Here is a 20,771-nt window from a genome sequence, read left to right on the forward strand (position 1 = left end):
ACTCTTTCACCTCAAATTATTCTCATTTGAATGCTGTAATTTACGTGATTATAATATTGTAGTAGTTAAAGTTAATAATAAAAAATAAATAAATTATTTTATTTTTCGTCCAGAAACTTTTGGTGTGGAGAAGGAAGATTCAAAGAAACTGCTGGGCCATAACAGCACATTTTCTTTATTTGTTAAACTTTCTTTGTTTTCTCCGAAGTTTTATTTACATATTTGTTGAATGTTCAACTCAGAACGAATGCTAGATACCATTTGATATTTTGAAGGCGTTCTTAGCTAAATTTTCTTTTGAACAAGGCAACCACTGACCTTTGGTTCTGTCTTGTGTCTCTTGGTGATAATAATTATATGTATATTGAATTGCTTTGATTCTGATCTGGGTTTCGCTTTTTAGGCCTTTTTGAGCTGGTTTTGAAGCTTTTTTAATAAGGTAATATATTCATGTATTCAAGTTTTCTTTTTTATTTATTTATTTGGATTGTTATTGTGTCTGTTTGAGTATTAAATGAGCTTTGTGTAGCTTGTGAAATGATGGCATATATTGTTTCTTAGGATTTGATCCGGGTTTGAGTAATTTTGATCTTTAGTTTGGATAGTGAAGGGTTTTCCGCAACCAGAATCCGATAGGTTTTTGAATGAAGTAGTTTTGAGTTTTGAGATTGGATCAATTTGGTTACGATGGTTGTTGGTTGCTAATTGGGTTTATCAAAAGAGCTAGTTGATTGAAATCATGGAGCTAGCTCATGAAGGGTCAAATGTGGATGGAGAAATAGAGGAAAGGGAGAGATTAAACCTGGGAGAACCTTCTTTCCGGGAGTCCCATGGGTACCGCCACCATTTTCCTGGAATGGTGAGAAAAAAAGCCTACATATTTGATGGGTATGGGAAATATTATATTAAAGAATGGAATCTTACCGAAGGTACTGGCAATGAGTTTTCTTGGTACCATGTAGAGCTGCCAAAGGGAAGCCAAAAACTCGCTCAATCTGCACAATACCTTATAGACGTCCTTTGCCCGCCTTTGAAGCTTCAAGACATTTTATCCCTTGTCAGTAATGGGCCTTTTTGTGGGTATGTTGATGGAGCACTTGTATTTAGAGTTAATTCACCTGGTCCGGCCTCAAGCAATTTCACATTTAGAATTGCAGCTAGGATTACTGATAATTCTGTCATTACTGTGTCTCTGGGTCGTGTTCCAAGGTTGGGTTTCTCACCCATTGGTCAATCACTTCTTTCGGAGATTCCTAGTGTGGAGAACCATAGAGGTGAGCCGAAGGAAGGGAGTGGGATTGTAATAAGGGAGCATGTCCTTGAATTCTTGTTGACGATGAATCATTCTGAGGAAGCTGATAATCCCGTTCCAAAATCTCTCTCCAATCTTGTTGTTCACATTGTTGACACGCACGTGGATCACCTTCAAGATGTTGTGACTAAACTGGAGATTGAGCTAGATTCTGTGGAGCTTGAACTGGATAAAGGTAATTTCATTTAGCAATGTACACGCGCGCGCACACACAGAGACACACACACACATATATAGTTTTTGTGCTGAACAATCTTCCTAGAGAAACTTATTTGCATGTCTGGTCATGAAATTTAATTTCATGCTTTCCTCTTAGTTGTAATGTGGTTGGAATTTCTAGGGCAATAATAAGGTGGCCACCAATGTGATTATTTAAACTGAGCCTTTTTTTTTTAATTCTTTTTGTTCTTTACTCTCAATTCATACAGTAGATTTTTGCACCTACTATTATTGACAGATCTTGTTATGATATTCTGATGCCAACACTGTAAACGTAATATGGTTTCGATTTTAAAAAAAATGATAAATACTGAATCAATTCAAAGTCATATTGTTGTGCGATTTTAAAAAAAATGATAAATACTGAATCAATTCAAAGTCATATTGTTGTGCATTGATGTTTGATAATTTCGATGATCTTAATGTATCTGATAGGCAAAGCCAACCATTTTATTCATGACTTGCTACTGCAAGTTATTCTTTATAAATGGATAGATGAAAGAGAAAAATGGAAGGAACACCATATTATGGTTGGTAATGATGTAAACAATAATTGGATTTCTAATTTTTTTTTTTTGGTTAAATAAGCACAGTATCTCCTAATTTGTATCTGCATTCTGCATATATTATCACTCGAGTTTCTTTCAGGCTTGTTTCTGTTCTCTGTTTGAATTGGCATTAGTTGCTCTTAGACAAATTTCTATAACTATTGAGCTCCACTACAGGTGGTTTTGCCTTAAAGAAACAAATGTTGGAGGAGAGAAGATTTCCCAAAATGCATCTTAACTTGCAACGCCTCCTACAGGTACTGTTTCCATTCATTTTTATTTGTTCCCTAATGAATTCATATTAAAGCGATGGGCACTCATGGACTCTTACATTTATTTTCCCTAACCTCAGGTGATTTCATATGGGGAACAAGTATTTCCGCGAGTGAAAGAAAGGTGTTCTTCTAAACATTGGTTTTCTAGTGATGATATTAATGCCTTAGAGGAGTTAACTGGCCGTCTAAGGAGATTAAAAGAGAATGTGGGATTTATAACAAACCGTGTAACGGCAATTCAGGCTGGTCTTGATAGCTGGCAGGCTGAACAAATAAATAGAAAACTCTATTATCTCTCGTTCCTTTCAATAGCATTGCTTCCTTTATCCATCATCACTGGAGGTAACTTATCTCTTCAGTCTAAACTTCTACTATTATAAAGTTTCGAGTCATTTCTATTCTCTAAGTCGGCATCATTAAGCACTAATCGATCTTTCATGGATTCGTATCAGTTTTTGGAATGAATGTGGGAGGAGTCCCATGGACATTGCAGGAGGAACCAAAAGATGGTTTCCGAAACGTTGTATTTCTCTGTGTGGCAATGCTACTACTGGTGCTGCTATGCTTCCTTTGCCCAGCTGCTTATAGCCGAATAGCTGCTTGGCAGCGGAGGAGGGCTATGAGAAGAAGCTGGTCGCTCAACAGAAAATCATTCCTCAAGAGATCCGTTGGAGTTCAAGTTCAAGGAAGAGGAGGTTACCTTAGACTTTGATAGCAAAACATAATCTAAACACAATCATCACTGGTACATGTCCCCATAATTTTTCCTACTTAGTGACACGGCCTTCTTAGTGCATAATTCTTGTACACACCCCTTTTTCCTTTTTCTGCATTAAACTTCAAACTTTGCTTACCTTCTGGTTTTTGGGTTGGTATTTTCTTGACTTATCATAGAGAGGGCCATTTTCTGCAGATGCAAAACTGTGAATAATGCAATGTGCACTTATTTTTTGCCCGCATCTGTTCCTTTTTCTAACTGTGTTGTTATAGATCTGACATGGATTTTTGGAAAGCTTTTGACACGTTGTACAGATATTATGAATTTCACTATTCGATCAAATTTCATTTGAATGTGGTACTTTTAATTTATATCAGCAGTAATTGTCACTGTAGTGACACCAACATATTGAATTGTACTTTTAAATTATCATTATCATTATCATTTTATTTTTCTTGGAAGTTAGCTCTCCTGTACATGAAGTGGGAATTTGTATAAAGCCGTCAAATATCCTTTGGATGGTAAAAGAGGAAGATTTGACCATAGCACCTAACAAACATTACTTGGCAACCTAAGGTTTCATTGAGCTTATTGGCCTTTCCTCCTCTTTCTTTTCACTTTAGATGCACCGAAAATGTCTTTTTCAAATAAGCCATTACAAATCTGTTAGTATTTATAATCACCATTTTTTTCAGAATTAAAAATATTGTTATGTAATAATAGAACTTGATTGAATATGAAAGGTGCTTAGTAAAAGAAATTGGATTGAATATTTCCAACTTTAGAAAATTCATTGCTAATGGAGGGTCAAGATTGAAACACATCAATATGTACGCTCACATAAATGTAATGAATAAAATGCAGTTTAAAGTTCAAAGTCTGGAATCTATAACCCCTTTCCCAAGAAAGGAAATATATTGATTTGCCCATTGCATTAAGGGACGCATCGCGCATCTAGAATTAGAAGGATCGGACTCTTTCGACAACGTGGCATCACATGAACAATTAATTAAAAGGTATCTACGACGGCGTTTCACGCTCACACAATAAATTGGAGAGCGAATGGTTCGCCGCAAGACGGCTGGGTTTACAACTAACTGATTAAACTACACCGCGGGCCCGCGGCCTTACATATTTGATTTAATTTCATTTAAATAGAAAAAAGCTAAAAAAAACAAATTCTAAGAAATATACATCAATAGTAAAAAAATTGTTGGTTAGTTAAATTATAAGTAGAATAGTTAGAAAATGTTTTTTTTTTAGAAGGTAAAGAAGTGAATGACCTTTTAAAATTAGAGTTTAGATAGTCAGTTAAGTATAATTATTTAAAAATCACTCGATTAATTAGTTTTAAAATTAGAATTTAGATAGTCAATTAAATATAATTGTTTAAAAATTATTCGATTAAATAGCTTTAAGAACAGTTAAAGAATATTAATTATCATACAAAAGAGAATGATCATTAACTAATTAAATTGTTTTATTTAAAAAATTGAGTTAAAGTACAATAATTGTAAGCAAAATTTTATATTGGGTACGATAATTATAAGCAAAACTTTGTATTGATTAGTATTATTATTATTTTTTAAATACAATAGAATGTAACAATCTATTCCAATGTATGAAAAATCTTAAAAGTACAAACCGAATCGAGCGACTTCTTGTATGGAATAGATGGAGTTACACTTACACATCATATTTTTTTTCTTGAGTCCATTAATTGAAAATATGATATGTGCATTAATTATAGTTTTCTGAAAGAATAGGGACCTACAAATAATTTTGCCTGGCAATTGCAATCGGCTCTAGAACGTTCCACCTCTCGCTAGAGTTATATTGACCAGACCCGTCAGGCATCAGCAGCCTCATATAAAAATAAAAACCCTAAAACCCTTATAAACCCTAATTCATTAAAACCCCGTCGAACTAAATCTCTGTTTCTCCTCACACGCAGCTGAAACAGATCGATTCAGCGACCTTTAGCTATGGCCACCTCCGTTCTGCTTCGACAATTACGGCGCCGTGAAGTTGCCTCCGCCCCCATCTCCGCCTACAAATGCGTACGTCAATTTTTAAACTTAATCTAACCAATCGATTTTTGGGAATTTCTCGTATTTTTATGTTTTGGAGTGATCTGTATCGTGGGTATTTGTTTGCATATGATTTTTTTTTTGTAAAGTCTGTTACTTTCTCGATTTTAGATTCTGATTCTTGCTAAACTTTGGATATCTGGAGCTTGCTGCTCTTGTGGTATTGGTTTTCAGCTTATAATTTCATCTAGGCTCTGCTGTTCTGGGTTTTATTTGAAATATAAAGCAATCGATTTCACTTTTTATTTCACCATGGTACTCGAATAAATTGACGGTCTCTCTAGTATCTGCCTATGCAATGAATAAATTTTTTTTTGAAACGTTGTTTCCAGGTTTGTTTAACGTATGGGTTTCTTTTTTAAGGATTGATTGATGTCGTGATACTTGTTATTGTTAATTTTTTTTTTTTTTGGGGCCATGATTCACGTTGTATTTTTTGTGGCACCTGTGTTAAATTTTAGGATCTTATAAAATAAATTGTTAGTGGATATGTGATTCTTAATATTTGTAATGGTGGTTGTTGCAGTTTACTAGCAATGTTAAGCCCTCATGGGCCCCTTCTAATCTGGGTAAAAGTTGGGCGAGTTTGACTAGACCTTTCAGGTACTCATGTTTTTGCCTGCTGTTTTTATCTTGGATGTTTAAGTGGATTTCTTATGATTATTGTTTGTAACTCTTTGAATTTGTTTGTGCAGTTCAAAACCTGCTGGTAATGACATTATTGGAATTGATCTCGGAACTACCAACTCATGTGTTGCACTTATGGAGGGAAAGGTAAGAATGCCTTGCGTTTTCAATATATTTTTCTACATGGTCATGTTCATAGATTTTGACAGTTCAGGGATTGTTTCTGATTTATTTTTATGTTATGCATAGAACCCCAAAGTTATTGAGAACTCCGAAGGATCTAGGACTACACCATCAGTTGTAGCTTTCAATCAGAAGGGAGAGCTACTTGTGGGTACACCAGCAAAGCGTCAGGCTGTGACCAACCCGACTAACACGCTCTTTGGCACCAAGCGTTTAATTGGTAGAAAATTTGATGATCCCCAGACGCAAAAAGAAATGCAGATGGTTTCATATAAGATAGTAAGGGCCCCCAATGGGGATGCTTGGGTTGAAGCCAATGGGCAGCAGTACTCGCCAAGTCAGATTGGGGCCTTTGTTCTGACCAAGATGAAAGAAACTGCAGAATCCTACCTTGGAAAGTCAGTTTCAAAAGCAGTAATCACAGTTCCAGCTTATTTCAACGATGCTCAAAGGCAAGCTACTAAGGATGCTGGTAGAATTGCTGGCCTTGATGTTCAGAGAATCATTAATGAGCCTACAGCTGCTTCACTTTCTTATGGCATGAACAACAAGGAGGGTCTCATTGCAGTATTTGATCTTGGTGGCGGAACATTTGATGTCTCAATCCTTGAAATTTCTAATGGAGTATTTGAGGTACTAATTGTTTGATAATTTGAAATGTTATGTTACTGATTGTTTAAAAAAGTGATACTAATAACCATATCATGCAGGTGAAAGCAACAAATGGTGACACGTTCTTGGGGGGAGAGGATTTTGACAACACTTTGTTGGAGTTTTTAGTGAGTGAATTTAAGAGGACCGAAGGAATTGATCTGTCAAAGGATAGGCTTGCATTGCAGAGGCTTCGTGAGGCTGCCGAGAAGGCGAAGATTGAACTTTCATCAACAACCCAGACTGACATTAATCTTCCATTCATCACAGCTGATGCGTCAGGTGCAAAGCATTTGAATATCACACTTACTAGATCCAAATTTGAGACTTTGGTGAATAACCTGATTGAGAGGACCAGAGCCCCTTGTAAGAACTGTTTGAAGGATGCCAACATTACCACAAAGGATGTGGATGAGGTGCTTTTGGTTGGAGGAATGACCCGTGTGCCAAAGGTGCAGGAAGTGGTCTCAGAAATCTTTGGTAAGAGTCCAAGCAAGGGAGTAAATCCTGATGAGGCAGTTGCCCTTGGTGCTGCTATTCAAGGTGGTATTCTTCGTGGCGACGTCAAAGAGTTGCTTCTCTTGGATGTTACACCTCTGTCACTGGGTATTGAGACACTAGGTGGTATCTTCACCAGGTTGATCAATCGCAACACAACTATTCCAACAAAGAAGAGTCAGGTGAGTAACCTTCAAGTGCTTTACATCAACACGTGTGAATAATTTTGAAGTGACCCATTTCTGCAGAAACATATGTGAATATTTAATTTTTTGTTTTAGAATAATCTGACATGGCCATATGAATTTTGAGTATGCAGTTGTAGAGACACAACATAGAGTGGACAGATGTTTCCTGATTTATTAAGCCACTTGTTTTCATATTCCATGGTGCTGGTTGTGGCATTGTGCCCAAGGATCTGACTAGTAGTTTTTGCTTTTTTTTTTTTGGCCTCTGGTCCAATGGATACATATACTGTCACAAAGCATCTTTATGATTGTTTTTTTCTTTGTTCTCCATGACATGATGGTCAGACTGATTGGTGTTCCTTTGTCTACAGGTCTTCTCAACAGCAGCTGATAACCAGACTCAGGTGGGGATTAAGGTGCTTCAAGGTGAGCGCGAAATGGCATCTGACAACAAGTCCCTAGGAGAGTTTGAACTTGTGGGCATTCCACCAGCTCCTAGAGGCATGCCTCAGATTGAGGTCACATTTGACATTGATGCCAATGGTATTGTCACTGTTTCTGCAAAGGACAAGGCCACTGGCAAGGAACAGCAAATTACCATCCGCTCATCTGGAGGTCTATCAGAGGATGAAATTGAGAAGATGGTTAAGGAAGCAGAATTGCATGCCCAGAGGGATAATGAAAGAAAAGCTCTGATTGATATCAGAAACCAGGCGGATACCACCATCTACAGCATTGAGAAGAGCTTGGGTGAGTACAGAGAAAAGATTCCCAGTGAGGTTGCAAAAGAGATTGAGGATGCTGTTGCAGATTTGAGAAAGGCCATGGGAGCTGACAATGTTGATGATATCAAGTCCAAGCTTGATGCAGCTAACAAAGCTGTCTCTAAGATTGGACAACACATGGCTGGTGGTTCTGGTGGTGGTGCTGGTTCTGGAGGTTCCCAGGGTGGTGAACAGACTCCCGAGGCTGAGTATGAGGAGGTGAAAAAGTGAGCACAGAGGTAGTAAATTTCGTTCGTTGATGCTTCAAAAGGAGTCGGACATTCAGGGATGAGTCTTGTTTTGATTTGTAGTTTTAGGATATATGGCGGTTTTGTATCTAAATTTTTATTTATTCAAGTTGTTAGGATAACGTTTTACTTTATTTTGAGAAACTGCACGAGCAAGTTAAAACCCTTTCCGGTGTATGGTTTAACATGAATTTTTCATGAAATAATTCCATTGTTTACTTCCTGTGCTGTTGCGCTGCTTCTGGGACTCTCCACGATATCTTAGTGTTGACACTTAGCGTTTGGTGTTTCTCGATGATCCTAAATTTCTTTTAGGTTCAAAAGCTTATTTAAGCCAAGAAATTGTAAGTATTGATTAAAATTTCATTTTCATCCTTTTAATTATTTTATCTAAAATTTGAATGGATTTGAATTTTTTTTAATATTTAAATATTAAAAAGAATTATGATATTTGTCTCGGGTCAAATTTCAAAACAAAACAAAACAGCGTTGTTTTATTTTGTTTTATTTTTTACTTCTCCAAAATGTTGGAGTTTCACTTACCATTTTCAATACCCAGAAGAAGATACCAAGTACGATTTGATGTCACCCCCAATACTATTGCAGCAAACTTGGCTCCTTCCCCGTTACCAGCTCCAAGTTCGTTTGCAACTCTCACTCTGCAGTACATATTTCATACATAACAAACACTGGCCGATCTATATATCTCTCAGACACATGCAAATCATTGATAGTCAGACCTTTGATGGCAATAGTGATTTGCTATTAATCTCTTGTGACTGAAACTTATTTGAGATCTGAGAGATATTATAGTCAGGCATTTGATTTAGGAAAGAAGAACTGAAAAAAAATTATAAAAGGGCAGCGAGAGTGTTACCCAGTTGAAGCAAAGAATGGAGAGGAATCATCATTTCTCAGCAAATTATTTTAACTAATAAGCATTTGAAGAAACGAAGAGATTTACGGTGAAATGAATTGCGAATGACTAGCTCTCTTCTATCTGTCTCGTTCCCAGGTGAAACGAAGAAACGAAGAGGAAGAGATTTACGGTGCAGCTCTTCATTTTGCAAATAGTAAGTGAAACGACAACATTTTGGAGAAGCAAAAAAGAAAAAACAAAACGACGCCATTTTGTTTAGTTTCGGGGTTTGACCCGGAGTTTGACCCAGGGCAAACATCATTTTCCTATTAGAAATATTTTGTTATTTTTATATACAATGGTATTGCGAATGGAAATTGTCTGTACAGGCATATGGAGACATGCAAGGAGTTGAGGGATATTTAAGAAATTTTAAAGCAATGTGCAGGGCGTTTACACATAAAGATGTTGCCTGATATCCTACGCAAATCAAATCGTGGTGATGATGAATTCAAAGAAATGTTTCTGAACTATCCAAATTTTTGTGTTATACAAATTTGTGTTAATATGAACAAATAGATAGAGATAGATATGGCTGTCAACCTAAACTTGGTAACAAATTTGTGTTAATATGAACAAATTTTTGTGTTACACAAAAATAACATATACAAATTCCACACTAGCTGTAGCCCATTTAGGAGTGGTTAATATGAGACAAGGGAAAAGTTATCCATAATCAACTCTATGATATTAATCATCTTTTACTCCCTCTTCACCTAATTTGGGGTATCTAGTTTGATGACGAAAAACGCGCATTGACTTACACATATGTTATATGTAACACTTTAATATTATTAAAAGAAATTCAATAGAAACAAATAAATTATATTTTTTTCCGCGGATTTCATTAAAAGTTTCATGTCACTAGTTTTTCATATTTACAGCAGCTAGTAAAGAGCAAAGCTACACTAGCTGTGGTCATGAATATGCTATAAAGAGCAGATAAAGGGAAACAAGTTAATTAGAACATAATACTTCAGCAAAAAATGATTATAAGTTGGTGACTATCGATGGCCGGGAAGTGGCCAACTAGCCAAGCAGCAAGCAGAAGAAGAATCACTGACGGCGACAACTTGCAGAGGAAGATGTAGGGGCTTCGTAGCCAGACAACTAGCTGATTATGTTTTAGTAATTTTGTTTAGGGATACATTTTGCAAAATATAACTTAGTAATTGGCATAAAAAAAAAAAAAAGTGGTCCTCAACAGTCAACACCTCGCCCTCCATTTCAGCAAATTAACATCACTCCTCCCTCAGTTTACCTTATCTCCAAACCTCGTTCATAATAATGATTGTGAAATTATTGGTATGTTATGAATCCTTTCCAAAAATATCAATGACAAACACAATATAACAGCAGTGGATTGATTATAGACCTGTTAAGACAAAGAGAGAAATAACTTACGGCTATAATCCTCTGAGCTGCAGCCATGGGTGATGTTTTCAAACAGGTTTTTGGGAGTAGAAGTTTCCTCCTTTATCAAGCAAATCCTGCAAACTTGGGAGAAGAATGGAAATTAAAAAAAAAAAAAAAAAGACATTACCAAACTAACTTCTTTACCATCGAAAATTCATAAATATTATTTCCAAATTAGAATTAGTTTTTTTAAAAAAAATTCAAATCAATATTATCCATCAACAATCAACGACATAGATCAAAGAACATACTTCAGCAAAAATGCAATAAAAGTGGGTGACTATCGACGGCAATTAATCGGCGAAACCACGAGAAATCTTGATGGCGGCATTCAACCGACCAGCCAAGCCGTAGGTGGAAGAAGAAGCACCGACGGCAACGACTTGTAGACGAATCGATTAGGATTTGATTATTATGTTTCAATTTGGCACCGTCTCTTTTTACCCTTCACAATCCCTTAATCTGACTATTCCCTCTTCGATTTTTTATTTTTTTTACATTTTGAAACGATGTTCAAAGTTCAAACCATTTGGTTCGGTTGCCCATCATCATTTAAAGCTAAACAATTCAGTTGGTTTCCTTTTTGTTAGAGCGGGAAAAATTTAACTAATACCATTATTTCATGCGAACACGACACGAATATATAAATATGGATCGTTAAATTTGATATGATTATTAAATAGTCTAGGTCTAAATTGACATGATTTTTTTTCATGTTAAATTAAGATTAAATTTCTCAACCCATATAGCCGACCAATTATACGATTATATTTTTTATTTTTAAATTAATTTTTAAGTTCTTATCATTAAAACTCAAATACTAGACATGATCTTCTATTTTTATTTTTTCTTGAATGATAGACATATACACAATGTTTAATTTATAAAATTTTATATATATTTAGAATTTTAATAGTGTAAGGGTGTCAAATATTGGCACACATGTATATTTTATAATATTGATATATAATATTATTTACATATATATAATTAAAACTTTAATAATGTAAATATGTAATATTTTAGTGTGCATACAGATAACATTTGTTAAATATATAAATATTAGAAAAATTCTATAGTGCCGTAATAAAAATTACGGCATCAATACCGTGATAGACATAAATATTGTAAATTACACATAAAATTAGTAAATGTAAAGTAAAACTAGTAAATTTATACAAGATTATTAATTATTTAAAAATATTAACATTGTTTCTACATCATTTTAGTAAAAAATATTTTATTCATTTACAAAAAAATATTTTCTTTAAATAAACAAAAAATTACTCATTAATTAAACAAAAAATTTATATTAAAAAAGTGGAATAAATTTTATTGAATTAGTTACCACAAATTCTATATTTATTCTAGGACATTTGTATACTTTTTTTTCTCCATTTTCTATAACGATATCTATTTATTACACATGTTAGTTAAGCACAATTATTTATCTTGATGCGGATCAAGTAAAAATAAATTAAAAAAAAATTCTTATATTACTAGACATATATGATATATCAATAAAATTAAATATAATTTTGAGTATTATGCATACTTTATGTAGTTTCAAACTTTTTACTAGTATTTGGAGAACATTTAGGGCTGTTGTTGAGGAAGTGGAAATATGCAAAATAACCTCATCTCACAACAACTATAAAAGATATTAAAATAATTTTTTTTTTCAAAATTTGATTTTGAGCATAAATTTCATCCTTAATAAAACATCACATGTATCACATAAAAACTAATGTTATTCAATTTAAATAAATAATAATAATTAATATATAAGGTAATACACATTATAACGAGTTTTTATTTTACAATTGTAAACTTTTTTTATAATAACTCTTATATTAATTTACTTATTTTACCTTTTATTCATAAGTTTTAGGCATAATTTACAAACTTTATGTTTATTTTGTATTTAATATTGATTTACTTATTTTATGTTATATTATAAGTTTTCATTTTATATTTTATATACCAGTAATACATTAATTTACCAGTTTTATAGTAATTTACTTATCTTACCTTCATTTTACAAGTCTTATGTTTCATTTTCGAAATTTATGTTTTATTTTATAGTTAGTGTTGATTTACTAGTTTTGTATTTTATTTGCAAGTTTTTGTTTTGTTTACCAATCATACATTAATTTACTAGTTTATATTAATTTACTTGTTTTACATTACATTTACAAGTCTTATGTTCTACTTCCAAAATTTATGTTTTATTTTGTACTTAATGTTGATTTACTTATTTTATGTTATATTCATAAGTTTTTATTTTATTTACCAGTAATACATCAATTTACCAATTTTATAGTAAGTTACTTATTTTATCTTCCTTTTACAAGTCTTATATTTTATTTCCAAAATTTATATTTTATTTTACAATTAGTGTTGATTTACTAATTTTTTTTTATATTTGTAAGCTTTTATTTTATTTACTAGTAATACATTAATTTACTAGTTTATATTAATTTACTTGTTTTACCTTCCATTTACAAGTTTGATGTTCTACTTTCAAAATTTATGTTTTATTTTGCGCTTAATGTTGATTTATTATTTTTATGTTATATTTGTAAAATTTTGTTTTATTTACTAGTAATACAAGAATTTATCAGTTTTATAATAATTTACTTGTTTTATCTTCTATTTACAATTCTTTTGTTTCATTTTCAAAATTTATGTTTTATTTTATAGTTAATGTTAATTTACTAATTTTAAGTTATATTTGCAGGTTTTAGTTTTGTTTACTAGTAATACATCAATTTACTATTTTTATATTGATTTACCTTTTTATTTTTCATTTACAAATTTTATGTTTAATTTCTAAAATTTTTGTTTTATTATGCACTAAATGTTGATTTATGAGTTTTAAGTTATATTTGTAAGTTTTTGTTTTATTTACTAATGATACATTAATTTACTGATTTTACCTTCTATTTACAAGTCTTATGTTTAATTTCTAAAATTTATATTATATTTTATTGTTAATGTTAATTTATAAATTTTATATTAAATTTATAAATTTTATGTTTCATTTACACAATTTATATTTAATTACGGTATTGATGCTGTAATTTTAATTGCGACATCATAAAATAACCTAAGTATTAAATAGATTATTGAGTAACTCATTTATTTTTTATGTCATATTTAAATTTTGATATTTTAATATAATTATTAAATAAGTTATATTTGAATCGAGTTAAATTTAACACGACACAAATTTAATACGATACGAATACCACTCCATAACCTGTTTCGACAGCTTTACCTTTTGTTCCTATTGCATAAATTAAAAATCATCCGTTGGATTAAAATTGAAGATATCTAACGGTTTCAGATTAGCCACTATATAAGACTCTATGCAAACTCTCTCTCCCCCTTCTTGCTTCCTTACGCGCCGGCCACTGTCCTGAGCTTAAAGTAAATTAAACAAAAATTTTTATATAATAAAACCCTAAAACTAAAACCCTCAAAATCCCAATTCCTTTAGTCTCTATTAAAACAGTAAGCCGGGTTTGTTCGCTCTTTTATCTCATAATTTTTCTCTTTTTTTTTTTCCCAAAAACATTTTCAGCTTTGGTTTATTTGCTCTGAAAATTACAGAGCTGTAACAGGAGCAAAAGCTTGTATCTTTATGTATTTCGGAATTTTTTATGTCCTTTCAATGAATAGATGTTAATAATTTCTTTAATATGTTGCTTTTTATTATTTATATTGTTATTTTTTGAAAGTTGAAGTGGGTTGGTTTATTTGATTGTTATATTTGATGCATTGTTGATGTAGGGTAAGTTTGAAGCTTTGGTATAATGGGGGGCAAGAAAAGAAACTCTAATGTTGTAGAGGAAGGAGAGGGCGTAGTTGATACGGCTACTGAAAATACAATTGCCGGTAATCTGGATAATGGCAATGTGGGGGATAACAATGTTATTTTGAGTCCTTTGAAGAAGAAAGTGAAAAAGGATAAGCAAAAAGGAGGAAAGGGAGATGGCGATGGGAAGAAAGTTTCTAGTTCTATCAAACCAATGGAGAGAAGGAAGAAAAGGAAATTGATGGACAAGCAGAGGCAGCGGTCTGCTTTGGAAAACAAAGAAGTTCATCCAAAAGAAGTTGGTGGAGCATTGAGAGGAGAAGAAACTAAGGCATCAGTGGCATCGTCATCATCTAGTAGTGGGATGCCGGACTTGCGACTTAGTGTTTTTAATGACTTGGCGTCTGGTGATGTTTCTGTGAGACAAGCAGCGGCTGAAACGTTGGTGAAAGAGTTGCAGGAAGTTCAGAAGGCGTATGATAGACTTGCGGATCAGTCAGTTAAAGGTCATGGATTAAAGTTGGAAGCCAACAAAGATGATGGGTTAAATGACTGTGCGCCTTCTCTGAGATATGCTATTCGTAGGCTTATCCGTGGTGTTTCTTCGTCAAGAGAGGTATGCTTTGTTAGCTTGGTCCTGAATCTTCTCAATGGTGATATTGCTGTAATAAAACTTTTGTTATAATTTCGAGAGTTATTTTGTAGCCTGCTTGTTTTCTTTGGAGACCTTTGCATGGCATTTCTTGTTATTGGTACAAGCAGTGGGCCATCTATTGGGTAGATGACTCTTTCTTTCTAGCTTTTTGCTAATTTATGATCTGAAATTGCTTTTGCAGTGTGCAAGACAAGGGTTTGCATTAGGTCTGACTCTTTCAGTCAGTACAATTCCAAGTATCAAAGTGGACTCATTGCTGAAACTAATTGTTGATTTGTTGGAGGTCTCGTCATCGATGAAGGGCCAGGTAGGAAATTTAATATCATATACCGTACATTTGATACGGTTTTCATGGACTTAAAAAGAAAAATCTGAGTTGTGCAATTGCAGGAAGTGAGGGACTGCCTTTTGGGTCGCTTATTTGCCTATGGTGCTCTTGCTCGGTCAGGAAGACTAACTAAAGAATGGATATCTGATAAAAACACACCATACATCAAGGAATTCACCAGTGTCCTTATCTCCCTTGCAGCAAAGAAACGATACTTGCAAGAGCCTGCTGTCTCGATTATTTTAGAATTGGTTGAAAAGGTACGGTCTAAGAAATGGAACTCATTCATTCAGTTAAAATATATGCACTTGCTTTTGATGCATGGTTGGGGAGGATTTAATTTTGCTGTTAATGGTGCATGTCCAATTTATATATGGCTTTTACCTGTTATTTTAGATCTGGATTTGGTAAATAGTATGTAAGCATAGTGATTTTTTTAATTATGCTGGCCATTGTGATTAATCAATATTTTTAATAGCTCATAGCAGCCTGAACTCCTTTGAAGTCATTTTCTGGATTTCCTTTTTTTTTTTTTTTGGTTTGTTTCCCTTGACGCGGGGGGCGCATTACTCTGTTCAATTTCTTGGATGTGTATCATGTGTTTATGTTAGGACTAGAACTATGTAATTGATTTTTATACTTGGATAGTAGGTTTACAGTTTGGCATTCTGTTGTACTGGAACGTCTTGCTCTGAGTTTTATACCTGTTGAATTGTTTACATTCCTTGTACATATGTTTATAACTTTCAAATACCTTTCAGGTGCTAGAAGGAGTAGCTCTCTGATTTATGCACCACTTTAGCAGTTTTTATTTACTTAAGAAAAAGAAAAGAGAAATTGTTCTATGTTCTGATGTGTGGGTGTCAGTTGGAATTGCTTACTCGTGCCTTAATCCTTTTATGTCTTTTATGTTTTTGTAGGTGCCCACTGATGCTGTGGTAAGTCATGTCCTCGAAGCTCCTGGTCTTCATGAGTGGTTTGAAGGAGCCAATGAAGTTGGAAATCCTGATGCTTTGCTTTTAGCTCTTAGAATTCGAGAAAAAATTTCTGATGACAGCAAGAAGTTCGGCAAACTTTTGCCAACTCCTTTCAGCCCTAGTAAACTTTTTGCTGCTGACCATTTGTCCTCTCTTGTTAATTGCTTGAAGGTGGTATTCAGATATATTTGTACACTGCTACTTTAAGATGGATGAATGAAATCAGAAAATTTTCTGAAAATGTTTTTGTTTCTGTAATGTGGCAGGAATCTACCTTCTGTCAGCCCCGAATTCACAGTGTGTGGCCTGTTCTGGTAAATATTCTTTTACCTGATACAGTCTTGCAAGATGAAGATGCAGCATCAGTTTCATCTTCGATAAAGAAACACAAAAAGAGTCGTAAGTCTAGCTCAACTGAAGAAGAGGTTGCCAAGAGTTTTTGGTCTTTCTGTGAGATTATTATTGAAGGATCCCTTCTTCTCTCATCTCATGATCGCAAACACTTGGCATTTGACATTCTGCTGCTTCTCCTACCAAGGCTACCTGCATCTTTTGTCTCGATTGTTCTTTCTTACAAACTTGTGCAGTGCCTGATGGATATACTTTCCACAAAAGATTCTTGGTTGTATAAAGTTGCTCAGTATTTCCTTAAAGAATTGATAGATTGGGTTGGAAATGATGATGTCAGAAGAATTGCTGTGATTGTGGCTCTACAAAAGCACAGTAATGGAAAATTTGACTGCATCACACGGACAAAAGTAGTTAAAGATTTGATGGCAGATTTCAAAACAGAATCAGGTTGCATGTTTTTTGTTCAGGACCTAGTCAACATGTTTGTGGACGAAGGTCAAGCTTCTGAGGAACCTTCAGATCAGAGTCAAACTACTGATGACAATTCAGAGATGGGTTCAATTGGTGAGAAGGATGCAATGGGGACATTGGGAAATGCTGATTATCTGAAAAGTTGGGTTATAGAATCCCTCCCCAGTATTTTGAAATACTTGAAGCTGGATCCTGAAGCAAAGTTTCGAGTGCAAAAGGAAATTTTGAAGTTTCTGGCTGTTCAGGGTTTGTTCTCTGCATCTCTTGGCACTGAAGTGACATCTTTTGAGTTACAGGAGAAATTTCGCTGGCCTAAAGCAGCGACCTCGAGTGCTCTTTGCAGGATGTGCATTGAGCAGCTTCAGCAATTGCTGGCAAATGCTCAGAAGGTTGATGGGTCACATTCCTTGGCAAATGGACTGGAGCCAAGTGATCTTGGATCTTACTTCATGAGGTTTCTGAGCACATTACGCAACATTCCCTCAGTTTCTCTCTTTCGATCTTTAAGTGATGAGGACGAACAGGCATTCAAAAAATTGCAAGAAATGGAAACTAGGATTTCTAGAGAGGTAGATGAATTTACCTTTCTGTTTTCTGCACCACCAATATACTGCAGTTGCTTTTAATTTTGGAGTGGGTTTATTCTTGGGGAGCTGATTCTGAGTACAGTAGCATCTCGGACTTCCCTAAGAAATATGCTTATTTAAATGTGTCAGAAGTTTCCAAATTTTATTGCGTATTATGTAGTTTAATCTCTGAAATGATATTTAGAAGTTTGCTTGTTCTTAATGTTATAGGAAAGGAATAGTGGGCTCAGCGCGGATGCAGATAAATTGCATGCACTTAGATACTTGCTTATCCAGTTGCTGCTCCAAGTGCTCCTTCGACCAGGGGAATTCTCCGAAGCTGCCTCTGATCTTGTCATGTGTTGTAAGAAAGCTTTTGCAACTTCTGATCTTCTTAACTCCTCTGGTGAAGATGAGTCGGATGGTGATTCTACACCGGAGTTGATGGATGTCTTGGTGGATACATTGATGTCATTGCTGCCGCAGTCATCAGCTCCTGTGCGGTCTGCAATCGAGCAGGTGTGTGTTACAGCAAGTGTACATTCTTTCCTTTTTGTGTACTTGCGATTCTTTTTTTTAGATCGGACTCAAAGATTTGTTATGCTCTAAGAAAGAACATTTTTCCTTGCTATGAGTTCCCAGTACAAATGTATGATTTATATGGCTTCTGCTTGTGTGCTCAGGTTTTCAAATATTTCTGTGATAATGTAACGGACGATGGACTCATGCGGATGTTACGAGTTATTAAGAAAGATTTGAAACCAGCTAGACATCGCCATGCCGAGAGTGAAGAAGAAGAAGAAGATGATGACGAAGAAGATTTTCTGGGTATTGAAGAAGAGGAGGATATTGATGAGGCTGAGACTGGTGAAACAGCAGAGAGTGATGAGCATTCTGATTACTCCGAGGCTGTGGCTGGAATAGAAGGACCTGGCAAAGAACTTCCTGAACATTCTGATGATTCTGATGGAGTGGATGATGAGGCAATGTTCCGGATGGATACTTATCTTGCCCATATTGTCAAAGAGAAAAAGAATCAGTCTGGGGGTGAAACTGCTCAATCCCAGCTTGTTCTGTTCAAACTTCGGGTTCTTTCACTGCTGGAAATTTACCTGCATGAAAATCCAGGCAAGTACTACTATGTGTTAAGCTAAGATTGAGCTAAGATTAGATTAACACTGTTTGAGATATAAAATTGTTCCTCAAGCAGTTTTTAGATTGTGTTTATTTAAAATAAGGCTCGTTGGGAGTAACATTGTTCTTTATTGAGGCTCTCTAGTATTGGGATTATTTTGGATTAACAGAGTGAGGATTTAGCAATGATATCGCTTAAGATTCTAACCGGTTTCAGAACTGACAATTTCAACTTAGAGCTTGGTTTGGATTAGCCACCTTTTACCAGTAATATATTAATTTTATGATAATTTATTTGATTTGAATGTTAAATTGGTAATTTAGGAAGGATTGAGAAACAGTTCGCTGCATACTGCTAATACTTGACTATTAATTTCAAAAAAAAATTCTCTTTTCCTGCATCCTGATAAGTGCTTATGGTTTTCCTTGCACAGGTAAGCCCCAAGTTCTGATGGTGTACTCAAACTTGGCTCAGGCATTTGTTAACCCACATACTATTGAAGGCAGTGAGCAGCTTGGACAACGTATATGGGGAATTCTGCAGAAGAAAATATTCAAAGCTAAAGACTTTCCGAAGAGTGACTCAGTGCAACTTTCTACTCTTGAATCTTTGTTGGAGAAAAATTTAAAATTGGCATCAAAACCGTTCAAGAGAAAGAAATCGGTTGCCAGTCTATCTAAGAAGAAGCAGTCAGCCTCCTTGAATCGGCACAAAATGATTGGATCTTTAGCGCAGAATTCAACCTTCTGGATTTTAAAGATCATTGATGCAAGAAATTTTTCAGAGTCTGAACTACAAAGGGTTTTTGATATCTTCCGGGATGTGTTGGTTGGTTATTTTGATAGTAAAAAATCTCAAGTTAAATCTGAATTTCTGAAGGAAATATTTCGAAGAAGGCCATGGATTGGGCATCATCTCTTTGGATTCATTCTTGAAAAATGTGGCAGTGCAAAATCAGTGTTTCGTCGAGTTGAATCTCTGGATCTGGTGATGGAGATTTTAAAGTCACTGGTTCCTTTAAGCTCTGATGAAGCTACTCGGGATGCATCAAAGAGAAAGTTGAAGAGCCATCTCCGAAATCTCAGCCATGTGATAAAGCAGTTGGTGACAAATATGCCTGAGAAGCAGTCTAGACGGGCTGAAGTACGCAAGTTCTGTGCTAAGATGTTCCAGATGTTATCAACTCTTAACCTGACCAAGCCTTTTCTTAAAGATTTGCCCTCTGATGCTCATGCTGCTTGCGAATCTCAACTTGGTGACATGTTCCTTAATTTGAAGAAGCTGGAATGACAGCAGTAAGGATATACCGTTGGAGAAAAGTCATGATGAATGTAATTCGTTCTTATTCATATGACATCCTCATGCAAGTCCCCATCACTGCCTGCCCAGTTCTGGGGGCAATATTGATAAATTGATGTGCAATTTTGCTAGCACCATGTCATGAAACTTTTATATTGGTAAAATTCTTGAAAATTGTTTGTTTTGATTTCTAAGTTGTTTTTCTAATATTATATCTAATGAATGCTCGTAGAGGAAGAGATTGATCATAGTCAGCTAAATTTTCAACCTCGGGCTCAGGTTTATTTTCCAAGTGAATGAAGTCGTGCTATCGTTTTCAAGGTTCAGCTGTTTCTCATTTGCAACGTGCATCAAACATTCAGCATTGTTTTATGAGCTGAAGTGAGTGCTCATTCGGTCTCTAATGGGATTAGATGTTGTTGCTGTCTTGCAATACGTTGATATGTTGTAATATACAAAGTAGTCTCTGTCAAGTAATAGCCCTTAAGCCGGCCAGCCGTGCTTACATGTGGT

At 34.7% G+C, this 20,771-nt stretch overlaps 3 protein-coding genes across 6 annotated transcripts; all 3 read left to right on the top strand.

Moving 5' to 3' along the window:
- The first annotated feature begins 114 nt into the window (after nt 1–114).
- Nucleotides 115–3,425, top strand: LOC18035594 (zinc transport protein ZntB). 2 transcript variants are annotated; one of them, XM_006422586.2, is made up of 5 exons: nt 115–439; nt 562–1,487; nt 2,257–2,336; nt 2,432–2,696; nt 2,807–3,425. In XM_006422586.2, the coding sequence occupies exons 2-5, from the start codon at nt 740–742 to the stop codon at nt 3,064–3,066; spliced, it is 1,353 nt and encodes a 450-aa protein (XP_006422649.1). In that variant the 5' UTR covers nt 115–439; nt 562–739; the 3' UTR covers nt 3,067–3,425. The 2 variants fall into 2 exon arrangements, with proteins under 2 accessions (XP_006422649.1, XP_006422651.1); XM_006422588.2 differs by lacking the exon at nt 115–439 and having other exon boundaries at nt 462–1,487.
- Nucleotides 3,426–4,910: 1,485 nt separating this feature from the next.
- On the top strand, nt 4,911–8,563 carry LOC18035181 (heat shock 70 kDa protein, mitochondrial). Its single transcript, XM_006422589.2, has 6 exons — nt 4,911–5,132; nt 5,689–5,765; nt 5,858–5,936; nt 6,039–6,605; nt 6,683–7,303; nt 7,681–8,563. The coding sequence occupies exons 1-6, from the start codon at nt 5,058–5,060 to the stop codon at nt 8,302–8,304; spliced, it is 2,043 nt and encodes a 680-aa protein (XP_006422652.1). The 5' UTR covers nt 4,911–5,057; the 3' UTR covers nt 8,305–8,563.
- Nucleotides 8,564–14,045: 5,482 nt separating this feature from the next.
- Nucleotides 14,046–20,578, top strand: LOC18034844 (myb-binding protein 1A). Of its 3 annotated transcripts, none has more exons than XM_024179287.1 (9): nt 14,046–14,088; nt 14,452–15,092; nt 15,313–15,438; nt 15,522–15,719; nt 16,380–16,607; nt 16,703–17,827; nt 18,056–18,343; nt 18,508–18,952; nt 19,393–20,578. In XM_024179287.1, exons 2-9 carry the CDS (start codon nt 14,475–14,477, stop codon nt 20,247–20,249), a joined length of 3,885 nt encoding a protein of 1,294 aa, XP_024035055.1. In that variant the 5' UTR covers nt 14,046–14,088; nt 14,452–14,474; the 3' UTR covers nt 20,250–20,578. The 3 variants fall into 3 exon arrangements, with proteins under 3 accessions (XP_024035055.1, XP_024035054.1, XP_006422655.2); XM_024179286.1 differs by lacking the exon at nt 14,046–14,088 and adding an exon at nt 14,097–14,181; XM_006422592.2 differs by lacking the exon at nt 14,046–14,088 and adding an exon at nt 14,097–14,172.
- The last annotated feature ends 193 nt before the right edge of the window (nt 20,579–20,771 follow it).

This window comes from Citrus clementina, unplaced genomic scaffold, assembly GCF_000493195.1.
Source record: "Citrus clementina cultivar Clemenules unplaced genomic scaffold, Citrus_clementina_v1.0 scaffold_8, whole genome shotgun sequence".
Taxonomy (NCBI): Eukaryota; Viridiplantae; Streptophyta; class Magnoliopsida; order Sapindales; family Rutaceae; genus Citrus; species Citrus x clementina.

Excerpts from the sequence above, each read along its gene's own strand:
- LOC18035594 (XM_006422586.2), top strand. The coding sequence starts at position 740 with ATGGAGCTAGCTCATGAAGGGTCAAATGTGGATGGAGAAATAGAGGAA. Across the intron at positions 1,488-2,256 it reads GGAGCTTGAACTGGATAAAG|GTGGTTTTGCCTTAAAGAAA; the intron begins GTAATTTCATTT and ends GCTCCACTACAG. Across the intron at positions 2,337-2,431 it reads ACTTGCAACGCCTCCTACAG|GTGATTTCATATGGGGAACA; the intron begins GTACTGTTTCCA and ends CCCTAACCTCAG.
- LOC18034844 (XM_024179287.1), top strand. The coding sequence starts at position 14,475 with ATGGGGGGCAAGAAAAGAAACTCTAATGTTGTAGAGGAAGGAGAGGGC. Across the intron at positions 15,720-16,379 it reads TTTTAGAATTGGTTGAAAAG|GTGCCCACTGATGCTGTGGT; the intron begins GTACGGTCTAAG and ends ATGTTTTTGTAG. Across the intron at positions 16,608-16,702 it reads CTCTTGTTAATTGCTTGAAG|GAATCTACCTTCTGTCAGCC; the intron begins GTGGTATTCAGA and ends GTAATGTGGCAG.
- LOC18035181 (XM_006422589.2), top strand. The coding sequence starts at position 5,058 with ATGGCCACCTCCGTTCTGCTTCGACAATTACGGCGCCGTGAAGTTGCC. Across the intron at positions 5,937-6,038 it reads TTGCACTTATGGAGGGAAAG|AACCCCAAAGTTATTGAGAA; the intron begins GTAAGAATGCCT and ends TGTTATGCATAG. Across the intron at positions 6,606-6,682 it reads TTTCTAATGGAGTATTTGAG|GTGAAAGCAACAAATGGTGA; the intron begins GTACTAATTGTT and ends CATATCATGCAG.